The 21,764-nt window shown below is 45.0% G+C and overlaps 1 protein-coding gene across 2 annotated transcripts in view; it reads right to left on the reverse strand.

Annotated features, from left to right (window-relative positions):
• The window catches only part of RNF8 (ring finger protein 8), a 33,412-nt gene extending 26,654 nt beyond the window's left edge, over positions 1–6,758 (reverse strand). Inside the window, exon 1 of one of the 2 annotated variants that reach the window (XM_028120490.2) lies at positions 6,520–6,758. In XM_028120490.2, coding sequence (XP_027976291.1) covers positions 6,520–6,630 — 111 coding nt within the window. In that variant the 5' untranslated portion in view covers positions 6,631–6,758. The remainder of the gene's footprint in view (positions 1–6,519) is intronic. The other variant, XM_028120492.2, reaches the window with a different exon arrangement.
• Between the last annotated feature and the right edge of the window lie 15,006 nt (positions 6,759–21,764).

Below are 21,764 nucleotides of genomic sequence, written 5' to 3' on the forward strand. Positions count from 1 at the left end.
CGTCTCCCCCTCCAATTTCCCCCCCCTTCATTTTTCCCTTCCTACTATCTTTTTTTTTTTTTAACATATAATGTATTATTTGTTTCAGAGGTACAGGTTTGTGATTCAACAGTCTTACACAATTCACAGTGCTCACCATAGCACATACCCTCCCCAGTGTCTATCACCCAGCCACCCCATCCCTCCCACCCCCCACCACTCCAGCAACCCTCAGTTTGTTTCTGAGATTAAGAATTCCTCATACCAATGATACATGTCTTTCTCTGATTGACTTATTTTGCTCAGCATAATACCCTCCAGTTCCATCCACGTCGTTGCAAATGGCAAGATTTCATTCCTTTTGCCCATCAACTAGTCTTAAACACTGCCAAGAACTACAGCCTCTATACAAGACAGTCCTTCCAATTTTTCAATGGCCCTAATTTGGCATCTTTCTTCCTATAAATTCCATCCTTTGGCTCTGGCTCTGCCCTGAACACCATGAGAAAATCTCCCATCCCCCTTCCACTTGACAGTTACAAAGTGTCTACTTACTCTTCTCTTTTCTGGCCCTATGTTCCCAGTTACTTCAAACTTAACTCCCATGGCATAGGTTTGGGTCTCTTTGCGAGCCTAATACATCTGTGAAGGGACTCCTGGTTTATTTTTATTCCTAGATGTCACATTTAAAAAAAATTAATTTTGGGACACCTGGGTGGCTCAGTCGGTTAAGCGTCTGCCTTCGGCTCAGGTCATGATCCCGGGGTCCTGGGATCGAGTCCCACATCGGACTCCCTGCTCCGCGGGGAGCCTGCTTCTCCCTCTGCCTCTCTCTCTCTGTTTCTCATGAATAAATAAATAAAATCTTTTTAAAAAATTAATTTTTATAACACAGTCAAATGCAAGCATCACTTTCCCAGTTCTAGATACCATCACTGGAGCATATAAATTGTATTAGCTTTCAGAGCAGATCTATCATGCTGCCAATGTATCCTCGGGCTTAGGAATGATTAAATTTCTTGGTCTAACCCTCCTCCAAGAATTGCTATGCTAAGTCATGTCTCTTCTGTCCTATACTTGACTAGTTGGTACATTTGGATTCGAGTGCAGGACCTTACATTGATTCCTATTAAATTTCATCTTGTTAGTTCAGCCTATCACATGAGCTTGTCAAGACCTTTCTGAATTTTTAATCTGCCATCAGACATACTCAATATCCCTTCCAGCTTTGACTCATCCACTATATTGATATAAGGCCTTCTGTACATTCAAGATACAGATAAAAAGATTGAAATAGGATGTAGCCAAAGGCAAAGCTCCCAGGAAAGCCTAGTAAACATTCCACCACACTATCTGGCTACACCTTTAACCAGCTGTAATTCAACCAGAAGTCTTTGCACTGAGCCCATATTTTCCATCTTATCCATGAGGACAGCATGAGAGCCTCTCGAAAAAGGTTGCAAAGAAGCCTCAATTCTCATCTATCACACTTTTCTGATGGACCAGTCTAGTTTATAATAACCCTGTCAAGGAAGAAAATGAAATTCCCCTGAAATTTAGATCTTAGAATCTCCTGCTGCTTCTTTTTGGTGCACAAGCCATCTCTGTAATAACCCATACCACAACCTTAGCTGGGAACAGTAAGCCAAATGGTCTGTGGTTTTCTAAAAGCTACCCATTTTGTTTTCTGAAAATCCTTCAGAATCATGCCAGTCCTCTTCAGTCCGTCAAAGACCATCATGACTCTCCTTACCCCGAATCTATGTTTCCGCGAAAACTCTCATCACAGTAACTGACACTACCATCTAAGCAACTGCTTAGCCCCAAACCCGGAAACCATCTTTGATTCTTCTCTGTCCCTCCTCCTCACATTCAAATCATCAGCAAATTCTACTGGTTGTAAATCAAGTATCTCCTAAATCGGTCCACTTCTCTCTCTCTATGGCCAATACCTTAGTCCAAACAACCTGACCTCCTCCAGCTGTTTTTGCTTCCGAACTGCCTTCCCCACTCAAACCAACTTCATTCTTCACAGCAGCTGGAGTGGTAATTAAAATCTTTTAATCAGACCATTTCCCTTCTTTCCAAACTACATTAACGATCCAAACTACATTAACGATCCAAACTTCCTAACCCCCTCCAACTCTTTAGTCTTATCTCATACCACAGTCAGAAACACTCACCACTACCTGAGGGTCTTTTCTCCAGTCCCCTCTACTTAGAACACTCTTCTGAGACATCTGTATGGGCTCCTTCTCATCTTTCAAGTTTCAGCTCCTCAAGGGCCTACCCTGATTACCCTAAAGTTGTTGCCTGCGCCCTCCCCCACCATTGCATTCCTTCATGTTGTTAGCATGCACTTGTCACAATCCAAAATTATCTTGCTTGCTTTACCTATTCCCCACCCCTTACTAAAATATAAATTTCATAAGCAAGGACCTTATCTATCTTGTGTACCACTGTATTTCTGTGCTTGGGACAGTGTTTAGTAAATATGTGTGAGTGAATAGAGGAATAAAGAGCTTATGAGTCCTCCCAGATTCTAGGATAAGCACTTTTTAGGTCAGAAGTTTGGAAACTGGGTCATTACCACTGGAAACTATACAGCAGAAGCCAGGAACTCTTACAATCTGATTTAAATTCTTCAGTTCTTTGAACAGTTTGCCAGAAATTCCATTTATTATCCAAGTTCCTCTGAACATCTATCCATCCATCTACCTACCTACCTACCTACCTATATCTCCTTTAAAAATGGAATGTTTAGGGGCACCTGGCTGGCTCAGCCAGTAGAGCATGCGCCTCTTGATCTCAGGGTCATGAGTTCAAGCCCCATGCTGGGCATGGAGCCTACTTAAAATAATTAAATAAATAATTAAAATTTTTTAAAGATGCAATGTTTAAGGGTTTATCTGTCATCCTGGAGCAGTAAGAATTTCCATGTAGGTAGCTTTCTTTCTGTTTTTCTTTTTTTTTCTTTTTAATTTGAAAGAGAGCTGAGCATGGAACCTAATGTGGGGCTTGATCTCATGACCCTGAGCCGAAATCAAGAGTCAGCTGCCCAACCAACTGACCCACCCAGGCGCCCCGGTGAAGGAAGTACTCCATAGCCCATTTTAATACATGAGAGGAGACAGCCAGGTTACCACTGAGAGCTGTCTGGGTAAAGTATTACAGAAAAGGGAGATGAGTGCCTTTTTCTCCAATAGCCTCCCACAGACTCTGAATCCAGGGAAGTAAGGAACCACTCTTTTTCGTCCTACCCTTTACGGGTCTGGTCCTATAATTTACCTAGGTACACCAAGGTTAGAGTCTGGTGCACTTATCCGGATATTCCAGCATCATTTGGACATAAAAGGAAATTTCCCATGGGAACTGAGTGCTAACAAACCACCAATGCAAGTGTTGGGGGTTGTTACTATTTACAACAGTTTTGCAAGCCATTGTCCTTACCCACATTCACTGCTATCTCATTTCTCCTGGGCATGACTCCTATTGTTTCCCAGATGGCCAGCAAATACTCTAGAACCATCCTTTCCCTTTTTCCAACACCCTTAGGGCAAAAAAGTTTCATGAAAGCCAAATACAAGAAAAGAAAGAGAAAAACGAAGATACTATGGTTCTTCCCAAAGCCCTAGATACTTAGAAGGCCTAGCTAATTTGCAATACATCTCTATCTAATTTGGTTTTCCCCCAAACTCTCTGGGTTGGTTCAAGAAATTAAAGGACAGGGGTGCCAGGCTGGCTCAGTTGGTGGGGCATGCAACTCTTGATCTCAGGGTCCTCAGTCTGAGCCTCACGATGGGCGCAGAGATTACTTACTTAATCAATCAATCAATCAATCAATCAATCAAAAGGCCTCTTTGGGGAAAAAAAAAGTTTAAGGACACCCATTCAGACAATTTACTTACTTCAGTGAAATAAGAAGAACCTTGTTTTATCGTTTTATCTGGGAAATCTGAGACTTTGAGGAGGACTGGAAAGGCAGGAAACTGATTCTGCTGCTATAACTACATCATATAAGCACACCTCCTAAATCTTGTACACACCACCTTATCTTTGGTTTGGGGCCCACTGAAATAAGTTAGGCTTCATCTCTTGCCTTAGTTCAGACCTCTCTTCACACACACTGCAGGCTATGCTCCAACTACTTCCTAACACCAGACCCTGCAGACAGCCAGGCCTGGCAGGTCTCTCACAAAGCACCCAGGGCAAGCCGGGCTTCCTACTATGTCTTTACCATTCACTATGGTTTGTATGGGTCTCTTCCCATAGAGGTGGCCCCACACAAAATTATCCAAGGGTTTAAAATATACGTGGAGTACTTTACAGTTCCTCTTGCCTTTGCTACAGGGGCTTTAATTCTTTTGCCCCCCCCCCCAACTCCTACTCCCACTCCCAGTGCTATCAAGCTATTCAGAAGTAATGAATTAGTCCACATCAATTGAATCTGAAAGAACGTTAACAAATGACTAAGTACTGGGGCGCCTGGGTGGCTCAGTTGGTTAAGCGACTGCCTTCGGCTCGGGTCATGAACGCGGAGTCCTGGGATCGAGTCCCGCATCGGGCTCCCTGCTCAGCGAGGAACCTGCTTCTCCCTCTGGCCCTCCCCCTCTCATGTGCTCGCTCTCGCTCTCTCTCTCTCTCTCTAAATAAATAAATAAATAAATCTTTTTAAAAAAATCGACTAAGTACTTTATAGGGCTGTGTGTGAGTGTGGAACACTTTCAGGGCTCAGGTTAAGTAATACTTGTAAAAGCCCAAACCCAGTACAAAATAAGGAATAGCTACTAATACTCGGGTGTTGGTATCTTCATTTGTTAAACTTCCCAAAGGTAAATGCTTTTGGAAAAAGCCAGGCAGGGAAAGGTCAAGGCTCAAGCCTCAAGCTCAAGGAATGTGTGCTGAGACGTGCCTGGGTGGCTCAGCTGGTTAAGCATCAAACTCTTGGGTTTGGCTCAGGTCATGATCTCGGGGGTTGTGGAACCGAGCCCTGTGCGGTGGGATAGAGCCCCATGTCAGGCTCTGGCCCGTCGGGGAGTCTGCTTCAGATTCTCCTCTTCTGCCTCTCTCCTAGCGTGTTCTTGCTTTCTCTTTCTAAAATAAAGAAAGAAAATCTTAAAAAAGAAAGAATGTGTGCCTAATGTGGACTCCAGGCACTGATACCTGGATAGAAAAAGAGAGATCTGGGGGAAGAGGTGTTTTCCTGCTGTTCTTCAAATCACAGCACCTGAGTAACCATTTAAAACCTCCTAATCTAGCAAGTTAAGGCTGGACCTGACTCCCATCTCTTACTTGAGGAACCACTGTTCTAGGATAGTACTAAATAATCCACATCTTGGCACTTAATTGTACAGCCTGCATGCCTGTTCTCAGACTGCTTCACTGTATAAAATTGTCTTTCCCCATTCAAGCAATAAACTCTGAGAGCAAAGTCGCTATTATTTGTCCCTCTCACAATACACCAAAAAACATAAATAATAAATATCTGGGAGACTGAATTGAGATTATGTAGCTTATAGAAAAAATCTAATTAAGCATACATAATAATCAAAAGACTTATCTTTCATATAAATTATTTCCAAAACCCAAATGGTTCCCAGTCACCACAAGCTGGTCCCTGATCCAGCTCCCTTTCCAGAGGGGACTGCACTCTAAATCGCTCTGCCCCCTCTTCTATCACTCTCTCTAAACCACCACCCCAGCGGCCCCCAACTGGAACCGTGCCTCACCTTTCCTCTTTTTTCTTTTTTGCATTCATGAGCGCATTAGAAAACATTACAAGCGGCCCCTGGAGAGGGCAGCTCTAATATTTCTGAATCCCTACCCCCAACCCACCTCAGGGGGTGCCACTCAACCCGTACCAAGACTCACAGGATAAATGTGGACCCTCCCAAAGCGTCAATTTTCCTCAAGAGTTGGAAAAGAAGACATTTTTACATTAATATTTACGCATTTAAAAGGACATGACCCAAACAGTCTTTTTCAAAATAAACTCTAGGAAGTTCATGCTTCTCCGCTCCCCCTCTCCAACCCCCCCGGACACCGGGCGCTTCGTGACTCCGGGTGGAAGTTGGGGCAGCTCTGCCGCCAGGGCCAGACACCACAGGGCTCCGTCCGATCCAAACAGGGGCTGTCCCAGTGCCCTCCCCAACCCAGTCGCCTCCTTCCCCTCCAAACCCCAGGCTGGTCCGCACATCCTCCACGGCCCACCCCTCCTCCAGCCCCTCCCCCAGCTCCCTCCCGCAACCCTGACTCCTGCCCAAGCTCTCGCACCGCAGGCCCAGACCTCTCTCAAAGGGGCCATCTTTTCTCCCGAGCGGTGCCCACTTTCCCCCCAAACACTTCGCACCTTGACTCCCCCAGCCGCCCGCACCAGAACCCCTTCCTCCTCTCCCTCAGAACCCCCTCTTCACATTTCTCCCCTCTGGCCGGCTCCCACCTCCTCTCTTCAATTCGTCCCTCCAGCCGGGACGCCCCGGCTCCCTCCCGGCCCTGCTTCCTCTAACCCCCTTCCCCCGCCCAAGGACCCCTCCCCCTCACCTCGTTTCCGTCCTCCAGCAGCAGCCACTCCGCGTTCATCCCTACCCGCCGCAAGCACCAGCTCCGGCCACCGGCGCGGTCTCCCGTGACCAACGAGCCGGGCTCCTCCATAGCCCACTCCGACCCGGCTCGCGGTCAGCACAGAGCGAGACCCCCGCCCGGGTTCCCGCCGCCTCTCAGCTTCGTCGCCAGCGCCATCCCTAAACAACAGACAGAAGCAATCGCTACGCGCTCGCGATCGATGTGAACACCCGCTCGGCCAGCAAACCGGCGTCACTGCGCCTGCGCCGGAGGGAGGCCGCGGCGGGCGTGGCACAGGTGAGCCGCGTCTTAGCTCCGGGTTTGGCGGGGTCGCACGGAAGCTGCCCTTCTCAAGAACCACCACCCCAGTCCTAGACGCCCCTAGGTGGAACCTCTTCTCACCTTACCCCCCCTTTTTGGTAAAAAATTGATTTTACTTTATGACGAGTTCCATGTTACCTAAAACTATAACTTTTAAACAACTTTAAACTTGTGATTGGGGGCGCCTGGCTGGCTCAGTCAGTAGAGCATGAGACTCTTGATCTCGGGCTGTGAGTTCAAGTCCCACCTTGGGTGTAGAGCTTACTTAAAAAAAGGGGGGGGGGTGCCTGGGTGGCTCAGTCGTTAAGCGTCTGCCTTCGGCTCAGGTCATGATCCCCGGGTCCTGGGATCGAGCCTCTGAGCGGGGTCCCTGCTCGGCAGGAAGCCTGCTTCTCCCTCTCCCACTCCCCCTGCTTGTGTTCCCTCTCTCCCTGTCTCTGTGTCAAATAAATAAATAAAAAATCTTAAAAAAAAAAGAGAGAAAGAGCACAAAACGTGTTGAGACTGTTACTAAATAGCATCTGTTTGGTATGACCTTTTACTACTGAATTTTTCAAAACTTACAGGAGACAAATCTATGGAGGCAGAAAAGTGGGGGCCAGGACTAAACGCAAACAGACATGAAAGAAGTTGGGGAGGTGATAGAAATGTTTTGAAACTGGATTGTGGTGATGATTGCACAATTGTGTACATTTACTGAAAAGTCACTGAAGCATTACATACACTTCCATCGGACAAATTTTATGGTATATAGATTATCCTCAATAAAGCTATTAAAAACAATATCTGAAATTCTTTTCTTTGATCCTCCAGTATAGTGTGGTTAGCCCTTCCCTGCAGTGAGTACATCTGTGATAATTCAACACCCCCTCTTGTCTTTTCCATTTTCCAATACATGGTTAGCAATTTTCTTAAATTCTGTCAGGGGAAACTATATACACTAAATGAATCATACAAAGCACAACAGCACAGGGCTAACATTTATTGAGAACTAAGTGCCAAGAACTAGGCCAAGCACCCTACTTACTTTATCTTATATGCTCCTCACAAACACTATGATAGTGGTTACGATGATAATTCTTAATTTTAAGCTTGATGAGAAAAGAGGCACAGAGAGAAGTTTAATAATCTTCTCCAAGTAACAATTTCAATGGTAGAGTAGAATGCCAATTCAGTTCTAATTTCCTAACCATAGTTGCAACCCCAGCCTGGAGTTTTATCTGTGTGGCATGGTCAGATCAAGAATTTCGGCCTGAAGGGTGCTCAACTGGTCAAGCATCTGACTCTTGGTTTTGGCTCAGGTCAAGATCTCAGGGTCTCCGCACTGGCTCCGAGCTCAGCATGGAGTCTGCCTGTCCCTCCTCCTCCCCCTCTACTTCTCCGCCACCCCCTCAAATAAATACATAAATAAATAAATAAATAAATAAATAAATAAATAAATAAATAAATAAATAAATAAATAAAATCTTTAAAAAGAATTTCAACCTGTGATGTAAAAGACGGTCAGGAAAATGGGTGGGAGCCACAACTGTACTCATGCAGGTGCTTCCCTAGGCTTTGGATTACATGTCTGTTGGTGCCTCCATCCCACCTTAGCATTCTGTGCTGGGAACAGCAAGGGCATCTAGAGGCCATCCTGACATTTCCTTGGCATGTCCCCTTAAGCTCCTCTTGGCTGTGACAGTTTCTCAGACTTACATTGTTTTTGATGACCTTGACAGTTTTGAGGAGTACTGGCCAGGTATTTTGTAGAATGTCCCTAAATTGGGATTTGTCTGATGTTTTTCTCATGCTTAGACTGGGGCTATAGGTTTTAGGGAGGAAGACCAGAGAGGTAAAATGTCATTCTCATCATATCATAGTGAGGGTACATACTATCACCATGAATTATTACTGTCGATGTTAACCTTGATCATCTGGCTGAGGCAGTGTTTGTCAGGTGTCTCTTCTGTAAAGTTCCTCTCCCCTTTTGCGGACGGTGCCTCTTGGAAGGAAGTCACCCCGCACCGCCTACACTTAGGGAGTGGGGAGTTATGCTCCACTTCCTTATGAGCAGGGTATCTACATATATTGCTTATAATTCTTCTGCATGGGAGGGGCACCTGGGTGGCTCAGTCAGTTCAAGTGTGTCTCACTCTTGGTTTCAACTCAGATCATGATCTCAGGGTTGAGATTGAGCCCTGTATCAAGCCCTGCATCAGGCTCCGTGCTCTGAGGGGAGTCTTCCTCCCCTCTCCTTTTGCCCCTCCCCCCCCACTCTCCCATTCTCTCTCTCTTTTACTCTCTCTCTAAAATAAATAAATCTTAAAAAAAATAATTCTTATGCATGGGAGATTTGTCTCTTCTCCCCCATTTATTTATTGAATCATTTATTCATATTGGTATGGACTCATATTCATATTGGCACGGACTCACTTATTTTATACTTTGCTTTATAATCCAATACCACTTGACTTTCTTGCTCAAATTGTTCCTACTTGACAACACTGTCCCTTTGACATACTTCCATCACTGCGCTTTATAGAGCACATCCTTACTTTCTGGCACAGGATGCTCTAGACCTAGAGTCAGCCAATTCTCCAAGGAGCCCTGCTTCCTTTCACTGGGAAATGGTATTAGAAACCAAGACCTGGACACTAATTGTGCTGGTTGCAACTGTTACTGCTTCTAGGTTCTCTCAGCTGACAGGGAAGTAAATATTTGTATGAATACTAACTCCTCCATATCCCCATACCTATGAATATTTATAATGTATGTATGCACTTGTATGTATGTATAGTGTATGTAGTAACACATATATCTCCGTTGGTAAGCTGAATGTGTGCATAATGATGGCTTACAACTCTAATGCATTACCACCTGGCCCCTGGATCTTTCCAGTCATCCCCCCACCCTTGCTTATCTGTAACCTTCCGCTCTAAAACTGAAGAGCCTGGCTCCTACCATATGCCATCCATTTATTTGATCATCATTTCCAGTATACATATAGTGTTTTCAGAATTGTTAACCCATACACCCGTGGGAAATACTTTATCAACTAGAGTACACTACTTATGCATAAGTCTTTGACTTTCAGTCTTACAGACTTCACTCATTTCCAAAATTCCTTAGATCGGCACCCTTTTCCCCACCCCCTTCAAAGAGGTTATTGCATAGATTCTTTTGTCACAGTCTGTATTCTACCTAGGATCCCCTGACCTCCTATAATGATCTTTTATAATTCATAGACATTAAGGCTCACTTCATAAAGTTCCATGAGTTTTGGCACATGCATAGTGTCATATATTATAGTATCATAGAGAATAGTTTCATCTCCCTAAAAAGTCTCCTGTGCTTCATCTCTACTTGACCCTATACCTTGTTTTATTTTACAACATATCCTGGAGATCACTTCATAGCAGGATAGATCTACATTCCTCCTTCCTCTTTACAGCTGTGTATTAATCCATTGTGCAGATGTACCTTTGTTTCTTCAACCAGTCCTTGAATGATATACAGTTTGGCTCTTTCCAGTCTTTAGTTATCACTAATGGTCCTACAGTGAATTAGTAGGTACCATTTATGAGTACCTATTATATGCTTTTCATATATTATCTTTACTAATCCTTACTACCATGCTGCCAGATATCTCCACTTACCTATGAGGAACCTGAGACCATTGGGTTGCTCAAGGTCTCCTCACCATGAGCTCCTTGAGAGTTATGTCTTGTTTTCACTTGTATTCCTGACATTTTTAATGATTGAATAAATGTAACTCAACTAGTAAATGGCAGTCCTGGGAACTGAAGCCAGGGTTGTGAGCTTGGACCTACCTAGCCCCAAAGGCTGCACTCATTACAGCCCAGCAGTGGTCTCTAAGGTGGAATGGTCATACCCCAGGGAGTACACAAGATGACCCGTTTGCTTGTGGGAAGAATATATTCGAATATCTACTTAGGTTTTTATCCAATCCTTTAAAAAACAAAGTCTACTTTTGTGGATATTTTATACTTACATAAAAGGACAACACAGAGGATATATAGAGACTTTATACAAATAAATGCTGGGCTGTATCCTCAGCCCTTCTTTTGTTGCTAAGAGTGCGTGGTCAAAACAGTTTGGAGAGGGGCACCTGGGTGGCTCAGTTGGTTAAGTGACTGCCTTCAGCTCAGGTCATGATCCTGGAGTCCCAGGATCGAGTCCCGAATCGGGCTCCCTGCTCAGCGGGGAGTCTGCTTCTCCCTCTGCCCCTCCCTCCTCTCATGTGCTCTCTCTCTCAAATAAATAAAATCTTAAAAAAAAAAACAAACAGTTTGGAGATACTGCCTTCTAAGATTTGGGGATTTTATTATCTCCATCTCCCCTGTTTATTCCCTTATAACAGTGAATCTCAACTGGGGGCAATCCCCCCCCCAGGACATTTAGCAATATCTGGGAGCATTTTTTATTGTCCTGACAGGGGCATCTAGTGATTAGAAGCCAGGGATGCCCCAAAACATCCTACAAATCACAGGACAGCCCCACAACAATCATCATCCAGTCCAAAATGCCAGTAGTGGTAAGGTTGAGAAACCTTGCGTTATACCCATCTCCAGAGGGGAAAATGGAGGGGGATGAGAGAGCGGATGCACAAAAGGAAGTAGGGTGTATCTGTGTCTGTAGATCTGACACCTGTCTCATTACATATGCTCAATTAAACAGAATTGAAGGGGCGCCTGGGTGGCTCAGTCGTTAAGCGTCTGCCTTCGGCTCAGGTCATGATCCCAGGGTCCTGGGATCGAGCCCCACATCGGGCTCCCTGCTCCGCGGGAAGGCTGCTTCTCCCTCTCCCCCTCCCCCTGCTTGTGTTCCCGCTCTCGCTGTGTCTGTGTCAAATAAACAAATAAAATCTTTAAAAAAATAAAAAATAAACAGAGCTAAGGAATGTTAGAAAGGGTTGACAGTGGAAAGGCTTGGGAAGTAGGAAAGGAAAACGAGGAGGAGGAGGAAGCACAGGGCAAGAGGAAGAAAGGGAAAGGGGGGAGAGAACTATGGAAAGGAAGTGGGGCAGACTGTTTTCCAAGATGATTATAAAATCTCCCATCCCACACACTCTTAAAACGGGACACTGACACTCCTCCCATTGGGAGATGGCATCGACATTTCCTCCCCTGGAATCTAGGTGGGCATGCGACACCAGAAGAAGTGATGTCATGCCATAAAAGATAATACAGCTTCCACCCAGCCTTTGTGGGATGCTCTTGGAACACAGTCCCCACAAGGAACTGGAGAGAACAAACACATGAAGAGAGCACATGCAGATCTGGCCAACAGCTCCAACTGAGGTCCCAACTGATATCCAACATCAACTGCCAGACATGGGAATGAAGGTGCCCCTAGATGATAGTGGCCCCCAAGAGTGAGTCACCCTTAGCCTTTGAGTCTTTCCAGCCGAGGCCCCAGGCCTCATGGAATAGTGATCCCCGAACTGTCACCCCTGTTGTGCTCCACCCAAGTTCCTGCCCTAGAGTCTGTGAGCATAAAATAATGGTTGTGCTAAACCATAGTTTTGGGGTAGTTTGTTCTACAGCAATACAGACCTGGAACAGGAAAGGTGTGGGGGAGGGTGGTTGGACAGTCATTGGTTTCTCTGTTTCTATATTAGGGTAATACTAGCTGATATAACATACAAACCCCAAGTTTCAGTGGTTGAGCGCAAGAGTTTATTTCTTACATAATTGTCCAGTGCAGCGTTCCTGGTTGGTGGACAGGCTTTCATTGAGTCATTCAGGAGCTCAGACTTCTTTCATCCTGAAGGGCTTGGAGTCTTCTACATCTACAAAGCAAACCAGGGGAAGAAGGAATCAAGAAGGCACACCTGCTTCTTAACTGTCTTGTCCCCAGTGTGACATACATTTCCCTCTGCTCACATTGTGGAGAGAACTGGTCACATGACCCCACCTACCTCCAGGAAAGGTCGGGAAATGTAATCCCTGGTTGAGCAGCCAGTTCCCAGAAACTACTCTATTCCATGGAAAGGGGAGCATGAATTTTGGTGGACAGCTGTCTCTGGCAGACTTTAGAACCCAAGCTTATGAATTAAAATGATGATCATGACAAAGCTTTCTCTTCCTCTCTCCCATTTCCTTTCTTTTTATCTCCCTGGAATAGAGGTGGGGGGAAAGGATGGAGCACAAGTCATCACATTTTGCTCACTCTGTGGCTTTTGTGTAAGGTCAGCCCTGAATTCAGTGGGAAACTTAGAGGCTACTGTGGCATGGTGGTGAGGCATGTGGAGTTCGGAGCCACGTTGCCTGAGTTCAAATTCTACCTCTGCTACTTACCAGACATGAGACCTTAGGCAGGTTACTTGACTTCTTCAAACCTGAGCTTCCCCATTTATAAGAGAAGGGTGATGATAAGGGTAACGCTCGACTTACAGGATTGTTAGGAGGATTAATCTGGTGAATTCCTGTAAGATAGTTTTGCTTGGTACATAGTAAGTACCCAATCGCCATGAGCTACTATCGTAGAAGAATGGAGCGTCAGTGCTGCAGAAGCTACCCCCGGCAGGTAGAAAAGTCTCTCTCCCTGGGCCTTCTCTATGTTCTCTTGTCTAAAAGACCAGAAACAAGATGTCTTCTCCTCTTTAAATTGGTTTATTATAAAGTTAGAAATCCCTTCAGTCAATTTTAGACTTCTGTTACCCATCTCCAAGCAAGATGGGTGTTTTAAAACGTCTAAAGCAAATAGTTCCCACTGTGAGCAAGGGTTGATCCATTCTGGTGGTACAGCTCTGCTCACTGATTTGAAGCGTGGTTCCCCTCGGTGAGGTTCAGTAAGGGTGAGGCAGAACTTTTTTTTATGTCTTCAAAAGATTGAGCAAAGAAAGGGGTCTGATGTAGCATCTCAAGCGAAGTTCCGTGTTTCTTCTTCAGTACTCTCTGATCCTGAGATCACAGGCCAACTTCTCAATAGACTGCTGCATTTAGTCATCTGTGTTCACTAGACTTGGAAGATTTCAGGGTGTCTGGGGGGAGGTGAGATCCCAGATGGAGTGATCCAGCCTTAGGGTGTGTGTGTCAGGGGTGGGGAGGTGGGGTTCTTGGCTCCACATTCTCACTCACTCTTCCTTTTTTCTTACTCTTTTATTCTACCATCTCTTCCCTGCCCACCCCCAGCTGTAAGGCTCTATGCTGAAGGAATCACGGAAAGATGCCTTTTATTTTTGAAAGGGAAATGTTTTAGAAAACCAGAAGTAGGTGAGGAGGGAAAAAGGGACCATCTGCTTTGGACAGCTTGTGTATTAAGTGCTATTTTGTGTAAACATGGGATTTTAAGTATACAATTGTTAAGATATTTCTGATACTTTTAATCAAGTTAAAAAGTTATTTTGGAAGTGTGTATAATGAGTCATCAAGTTTATTGTATTCTGGAGGTACCTTAATCAGTAATTAAGGTGGGTGTTTCGGAGGTCCGTGAAAGTAGTTCTGTAGGAAACTACCACATTCCTTTTTGGTTGGGGCTCCGGCTGTTTCTTTAAGTGTCCGCACCCTTTAACTTGCCAGGGATCAGTACCCACTTCAAATATTTATTACCCATCTGATTTTATTGAGGGGGAGAGGGAGGGAGGAAAGGAGGAGGTAGGCAAGACAGAGGGAAAGAAGACAGTGAGAATCAGGTATCAATAATTACTGCTTTGTTTTCTTCTCCTTACAGAGTTAGCTTCAGGCTGTTTATTTTGCAACTAATACACGGTATCAGGTGCCTAATATAAAATAGGCTTGGGGTGACTTACAATTGAATCCTATCACTCTGCGTTGGCTATTTTTGGACTACAAAAAAACGCAGAAATCCCTAATTCAATTCACCTTTGTCTGGGGTTGGGGAACAGGGAGAGGGAGTGGGAGTGTTTCTCACACGGAGAACCTTGAGTTCTATAATCCAAGGTTATAATGCAATTCTCATCACATTTTTTTGACTTACAAATTTATTGCATTATCAGCTGTGATATTTATTATTCAGGACTTGTTGAAACGTGCTCAAGTTTATTTCAGCTAGCAGCAGGCTTCTCTCTCCCATTTCAGTAGGCACATGCAGAGCTGTGTTTTTCAAATTCAAGTTAACACTCAGTAATGACTCTTGATCAGCATTTTTGAAAAATGAAATACAATAGAACAGGTCATAGGCCATCACACATAGGAAGGGTACATACTGTTTGTGAAATGTTCATTATTTGTGTATGTGTCTGTGTTTGTGTACTGGGCTCAATGTAAAACGTGTTTTTTACTGTAGGTTGTGGACGAAAACCTTTGGAGGATTTCTGGTGCTAGACAAGACGGCGTAAGCCCACTGCAGTCTCTCTCTTCCACTTATGACGACTAAAAATGCTGTTCAAAATAGAACTGCCTGAGAATTCTGAAAAGTAAACAAGCAGGCAAATTAGAGAGGGAGTCAAAGCTTGAAGAAGCTATCCGTAGGGGGTGAGTTTCTCAAAATTTTTCCATCTTTTCTCTCACAGCTTTGACTTGAGAGCCTCGAGGTCCCAGGTAAGGGGCCTCCCAGCAGCAGAGGCAGCAAAAACTGAGAGAAACCTAAAAGAAACCAGTTCTTGTTTCTTATACTCTACCCGGCAACACTTCTGACACCAAATGTGTGGGGCTTTTTCCCACATCAAACAATTCTCCAGCTCTCTGGATGCCAACGGGTCCAACTGGCATCCAATTGGACCAATTCTGACACCACCTGGAACTAGCACAGAACCCACAAGTTAAGAGCTCAGTCCCCAAAGACTGCCCCTACTTCAGATGCCAGTCATATGCCCCAGGTTGTCACTGGTATACTGACCAAATGGCTATAAATTGGGGGGTCCCCTTAACCCCTTCCTTGGGTTTGATAATTTGCCACAGTGGCTCACAGAACTCAGAGAAACACTTATATTTACTGGTCTATCATAGAGGAACATCCAGATGAAGTACATAAGGTGAGGTCTGGAAGGGTCCTGAGTGCAGGTGCTTCTGTCCCTGTGGAAGTTGGGGTGCATTACTCTTCCTGGCACATGGATGTGTTCACCAGCCCAGAAGCTCTGTGAACCTCTTTGGTAAGGGTTTTTTTTTTTTTTTAAAGATTTTATTTATTTATTTGAGAGAGAGAGCACAAGCAGGGGAAGGGGGAGGGGAAGAGGGAGAGGGAGAAGCAGATTCCCCACTGAGCAGGGAGCCCGACCGGGACTCGATCCCAGGACGCTGGGATTGTGACCTGACCGAAAGCAGACGCTTAGACCAACTGAGCCACCCAGGCGCCCCTCTTTGGTAAGGGCTTTTAAGGGAGGTTTCATCACATACCATATACCATAATTATTAACTCAATCTCCAGCCCCTCTCCCCTGCCCCAGATGATGGGGATGGGGCTGAAAGTTCCAAGCTTACAATGATGGCTTGGTCTTCTGGTGACCAGCCCCCCATCCTGAAGCTATCCAGGAGATCACCATGAGTCGCCTCAAAAGATGAGTTGAACAAAAGATGCTCCTATCACTCAGGAAATTCCAAGAATTTTAGGAGCTCTGCATCAGGGACTGGGGGCAGAGACCAAATATATATTTCTTATGTCACAAACTACATCTCTCTGACCAGAGGACTTGGGAAAAGTGTCCCTGCAAGCCAGGGCTGGAGGGATGGGGGGGCGGGGATTACAACGAATTCTTTTTCTCTCTCTCCCAGACCTGCCCCAAGGGCAGGACTCAATTGTGCAGCAGTCCGTACCAGTATGGGCAGCAGAAATTTCCAGAGAAGCACTGTCATTCTGGCTGACTAGGAAACAGAGCACTGGTAAGCCAGAGAGTATAGGGGGAAATCCTAGAAAGAAGCCGTCTGGAGAAGGGGAGCCCAATTCTGTGTATGAAGTGGCACAAGTTTTGCATGGTTGAAACCAACCCAGCATAGCAAAACCTCTGAAAAACTGAAATGACCTTGGAACACGGTCATGGCCCACAGGTGAGAGAAAACTTGCAGCTTGGAACCTAACTGGGTAGATTGCCTACTAAACCAAAACAAAACAAAATGAAGTCAGTGTTTTCTAGAGCAGAGATCAGATAATTTTTTCCATAAAAGGCCAGATGGTAAATATTTTGGGCTTTGTGGGCCATACAGCCTATCATGACTACTCAACTCTGCTGTTGTAGTGTCAAAGCAGTTAAAGACAAGATGTAAATGAATAAATACTGTGTTTCAGTGAAATTTTATTCACAAAAAGAGGAAGAGGGTTGGATTTGGCCCACAAGCCATAGTTTGCTAACTCTTGCTCTAGAGGATTTTAAGAAGACTGAGATTCTCACAGGCAATATTCAAAATGTCTAGGATATAATCTAAAATGACTCAACACCCAAAGACCTAGAAAAAGGTGACCCATTTTTAGAGGAAAGACATGAAAGATGCCAACCCCAAGATGACTCAGATGTTGGAATTGCCAGACAAAAATGTAAAACAGGTATTACAATTATGCTCCATGAGGTGAAAGTAAACACACTTTAAATGAAGGAAGAAAATAGAAATTCTCAGTAGAGAAACTAACTATAAAAAGAATCAAATGGAAATTTTTGAACCCAAAACCACAATATGTGAAATAAAAATTCACTATGTGGGCTGAATAGTAGAATGGAGATGACAGAAGAGGAGTCAATGAACTTAATGAGAGATGAAGAGAAAGTCCTTAATCTGAAAGGAAAAATAGTGAATAAATAAAACAGAATTTGAGGAACTATGAGTCCAACATTCATATCATTAAGAGTCCCAAGGGAGGAGTGAGATTGGTGCAGAGAAATACATATACATTTGAAGAAATAATAGCTGAGAGCTTCTCAAATTTGGGGAAAGACATAAAATTACAGATTCAAGAAACTCAAACCCCTAGGGCGCCTGGGTGGCTCAGTCAGGTAAACGTCTGCCTTCGGCTCAGGTCATGATCCTGGAGTCCCATCGAGTCCGCATCAGACTCCTTGCTCAGTGGGGAGCCTGCTTCTCCCTCTGCCTGCCACTCCCCCTGCTTGTGCACTCGCACTCTCGCTCTGTCAAACAAATAAATAAAATCTTAAAAGAAACTCAAACCCCAAACAAGATAAATGCAACAAAAAAACCCCCACAACTCCAAAAACAAAAACAAAAACAAAAAACCCCCACACTCAGATACACAATCAAACTTCTAAAACCCAAAGAAAAAGAAAAAAATCTTAAAAGCAGCCTGAGAAAAACGATGGTGGTTTCCCAGAATATCAAAAATAGAATTACCAGATGGCCCAGCAATTCTGCTTATGGGTATATCCCCAAAAGAGTTGAAAGCAAGGTCTCTAAGTGATATTTATTTATTTGATGTATTTATTTTAGAGAGAGAGAGTGAGCGCAGGCAAGTGGGGGGAGAGGCAGAGGAAGAGAAATAGACTCCCTGCTGAGCACAAAGCCTGATGTAGGGTTCAATCCCAGGACCCTGAGATCATGACCTGAGCTGCCCAGGTGCCCCTCTAAGTGATGTTTATACACCCATGTTCATAACAGCAGTATTCTCAAAAGCCAAAAAAGGAAACTCATCTGACCATCAATAGATGGATGGAAACAAAATATGGGGTGCGCACGCACATGTGTGTACATGATGGAGTATTACTCAGCCTTAAAAAAATGGAAGGAAATTCTGGTATATGCTACAACATGGATGAACCTTGAAGACATTATGCTAAGTGAAATAAGCCAGTCCAAATGGCAAATACTGTATTGTTCCACTTATTTAAGTTACCTAGAATAGTCAAATTCCTAGAGACAGAAAGTAGAATGGTGGTTGCCAGGGGCCACATGGAGGAGGAAATGGGGAGCTGTTATTTCATGGGTACAGTTCCAGTTTTGCAAGGTGAGACGAGTTCTGGAGATGGACGGTCGTGATGGTCGCACGACAATGGGAATGCACTTACCACTACTGAACTGTACACCTCAAAGTGATTAAGATGGCAAACTTTATGTTATGTACATCTTGCCACAATTTTTTAAAAAGCAGTCTGAGAAAAATAATAAATATAGAACAATGGGGCACCTGGATGGCTCAGTCGGTGAAGCGTCTGCCTTTGGCTCAGGTCATGATCTCAGGGTCCTGGGATCGAGCCCCGCGTCAGGCTCCCTGCTCAGCGGGGAGTCTGCTTCTCCTTCTGCCTCTCACCTCGCTCTCATGCCCTCTCACTTTCTCTCTGAATTAAATAAAGTCTTAAAAAAAAAAAAAATATGTAGAACAATGATTTCAAGGACTGTGGAGTGATCAGAAACTGTGGAAGAGAGAGCAGAACAACAGCTTTAAAGTGCCAAAAGAAAATAACTGTATCTAGATAAAATATATTTGGGACTGAAGGCAAAACAAAGACCATTCTCAGATGAAGGAACACTAAGAGAACTGCTCAAGAGTTGTTCAGGCAGAAGGGAAATCCGTTTCAGGGGGAAGCTGGAGCTTCAGGGATGAAGGAGAAACATACATGGTAAATGTCTCCTCTGAAGTTCTTTAAAATACACGTAACTGTTGAGGCACCTGGGTGGCTCAGTCGTTGGGCATCTGCCTTTGGCTTGGTTCATGATCCCAGGGTCCTGGGATCAAGCCCCATATTGGGTTCCCTGCTCAGCCGGAGGCCTGCTTCTCCCTCTCCCACTCCCCCTGCTTGTGTTCCCTCTCTTGCTATGTCTCTCTCTGTCAAATAAATTAATTAATTTAATTAAATTAAATACATGTAACTGTTGAGAGCAACACTTTTTGATCTTGAGCCAGGCGTATGGCTGCCTGGACCATACTAATCATCCAACCTCCCTTGAAACTAGGTGTGACCTAACCTGGGACAAAGTTCTGGTGAGTTGTAAAAGGAGATATTATGGAGCAGCTTTCTGGAACATTCCTTAAAAACACTGCTGACACATTTCCTTCATTCCTTTTTCTTGGTCCCTTCTCTGCTCATCCTGTTGCTTGGAAGAGGACACCATGGCCAGAGGGCCAGCTGCCATCGCCCACCCCCCGCCATGGAGACCCAGAGAAGGAGTCAGGTTCTAAAGATTTTGTGAATCAGACCCATAGTACTAGCCCTGGGTGGCCTACTTTCGGATTTTCATAAGAGGGAGAAGTAAATTTCCCTGTTTTTTGTTTTTTTTTTTTTAAGATTTTATTTATTTGAGAGATTGAGAGAGAGAAGCAGACTCCCCACTGAGCACTGAGCCCCATCCAGGGCTCGATCCTGGGACACTGAGATCACGACATGGGCTGAATTCAGACACTTCACTGACTGAGCCACCCTGGCACCCGGTAAATTCCCCTGTTGTGTAAGCCACAGTTATTTTTTGGCTCATGCAGCATGTTGCTGAATTTAATCCTAATATAGCTCCTAATTACTGAAACCAAGCAACACTCTCAAATGAATCCTAGGAAGAAGTTCTGGGTGAAGAAACCACTCGAGTGTTTATCACAGGGCTTGCCTGGCACATGGTGAGGTGCTCTATAAATGTCCGTGGTTAGGCACGGTGTTCCTCATTTTTGTACTTCTCACAGGACCCATCACACAGTAGGGGCTCCGTTCTCTGAGACTGCCTGCTGATTTTCTGTTGATCCCCTGCTTGCCCTACAGAAAATGTGTCCCCCATACTTACTAATATCAGCAAGAAAAAGCCGAGAAAGGGGGGATTGCGTTAGGTTCCAGGTTACACAAATCCATGGGAGAAAAATCAGCACTGAAGGAGGAAATACACTATTTATTTACAATTCTTTCACTTTATCCACAATTTCCATACAAACGTAAAAACTAAAAAAATAAAACCACCACTTGGGAACACAAGTGTCTTTCTTTAATTAGTCCGGTTGAGGGGAGGGTCACAGCCCTCTCGCTCTGTGAAGGAGACTATTGAGGCACACTGAAGGGGAAGAGGAGAGAGTTAGGAAGAATGCCTGAGAAACAGCTCCAGATGAGAAATGGAACGTGCCAGCGTGGTGGAGCTTCACTGGCAGAGACTCAAGGGTGTCACCCACCAGGGACACTGACCGGCTTCCTGGGAGAAGGACAGCTGCTCACCACCATTCCCCCCGACCCTCTGCTATGGAACTCCCAAAATCGAACATGTCACCCATCTCATGAGCTGTGTGGGGTATGGTGGTGACAGTGGGGGACACTGGATACCTCTCTCTGAGAAGGGCCCTAAACCCCAGGGAGACACAGAAAACCCCTTTCCTTGGCACTGATGAGTCAGTCACAGCTTCTGGCTTGAATACGATGCTGACTTAAACGGAAAAACAAAAGCTCTCCCCCAGCCTCCTGGGGAAAGGGAGGGGCTGAAAACATGCAGGAGGGCTTCTGCCTCTGGGGGTGAGAGGTGGGGGGCTCTGTCTGCCCAACACGGGGAAGGAGTGGGGCAGATGCTCCACAAAGACCCCGGGAGGGGTGGGGAGGGGCGGGGAGGGAAGAGAGAACTCTGAGACACTGATGCTGGGACAGCTGCCACCGGTTGTCAAAGTAGGTCCATTTGCTCAGCGACACTCGCTCTGGCAGACTCCCATTCTCCCCCTCACAGGAGGGCACCCAGAAGCCAACCTGGAGATGCCAGACCCACCTGCCTGGCAACTTCATCTGTGCTAGTGACCGGGATTGCTTTCACATGTTGATGCACATTATAAATATAAAATCATATCTGCTACAAAGAGGACATATATTTGTACATCTTTACCCATATACATAATAACACAATTTACACATAATATCTTGGAGTGGGTCATCATGGGAAAAGGGTTTGGAGAGGTATAAAGCCCCTTCTCCCTCCCCTGCCCTGATCCTTCTCAAGGGACGCCTGTATACTTGGTCACCGGGGTCCTTCCCAGCTGGTGGTAACGGGGCTAGTCTGGACACATAAATTCAGACACATAACTAAATGCTGATGGGTGTGTATACC

The sequence above is a fragment of the Eumetopias jubatus genome, unplaced genomic scaffold, assembly GCF_037043125.1.
Source record: "Eumetopias jubatus isolate StellerSeaLion01/CBP00866 unplaced genomic scaffold, mEumJub1_p1.0 scaffold_6, whole genome shotgun sequence".
NCBI classification, from domain to species: Eukaryota; Metazoa; Chordata; class Mammalia; order Carnivora; family Otariidae; genus Eumetopias; species Eumetopias jubatus.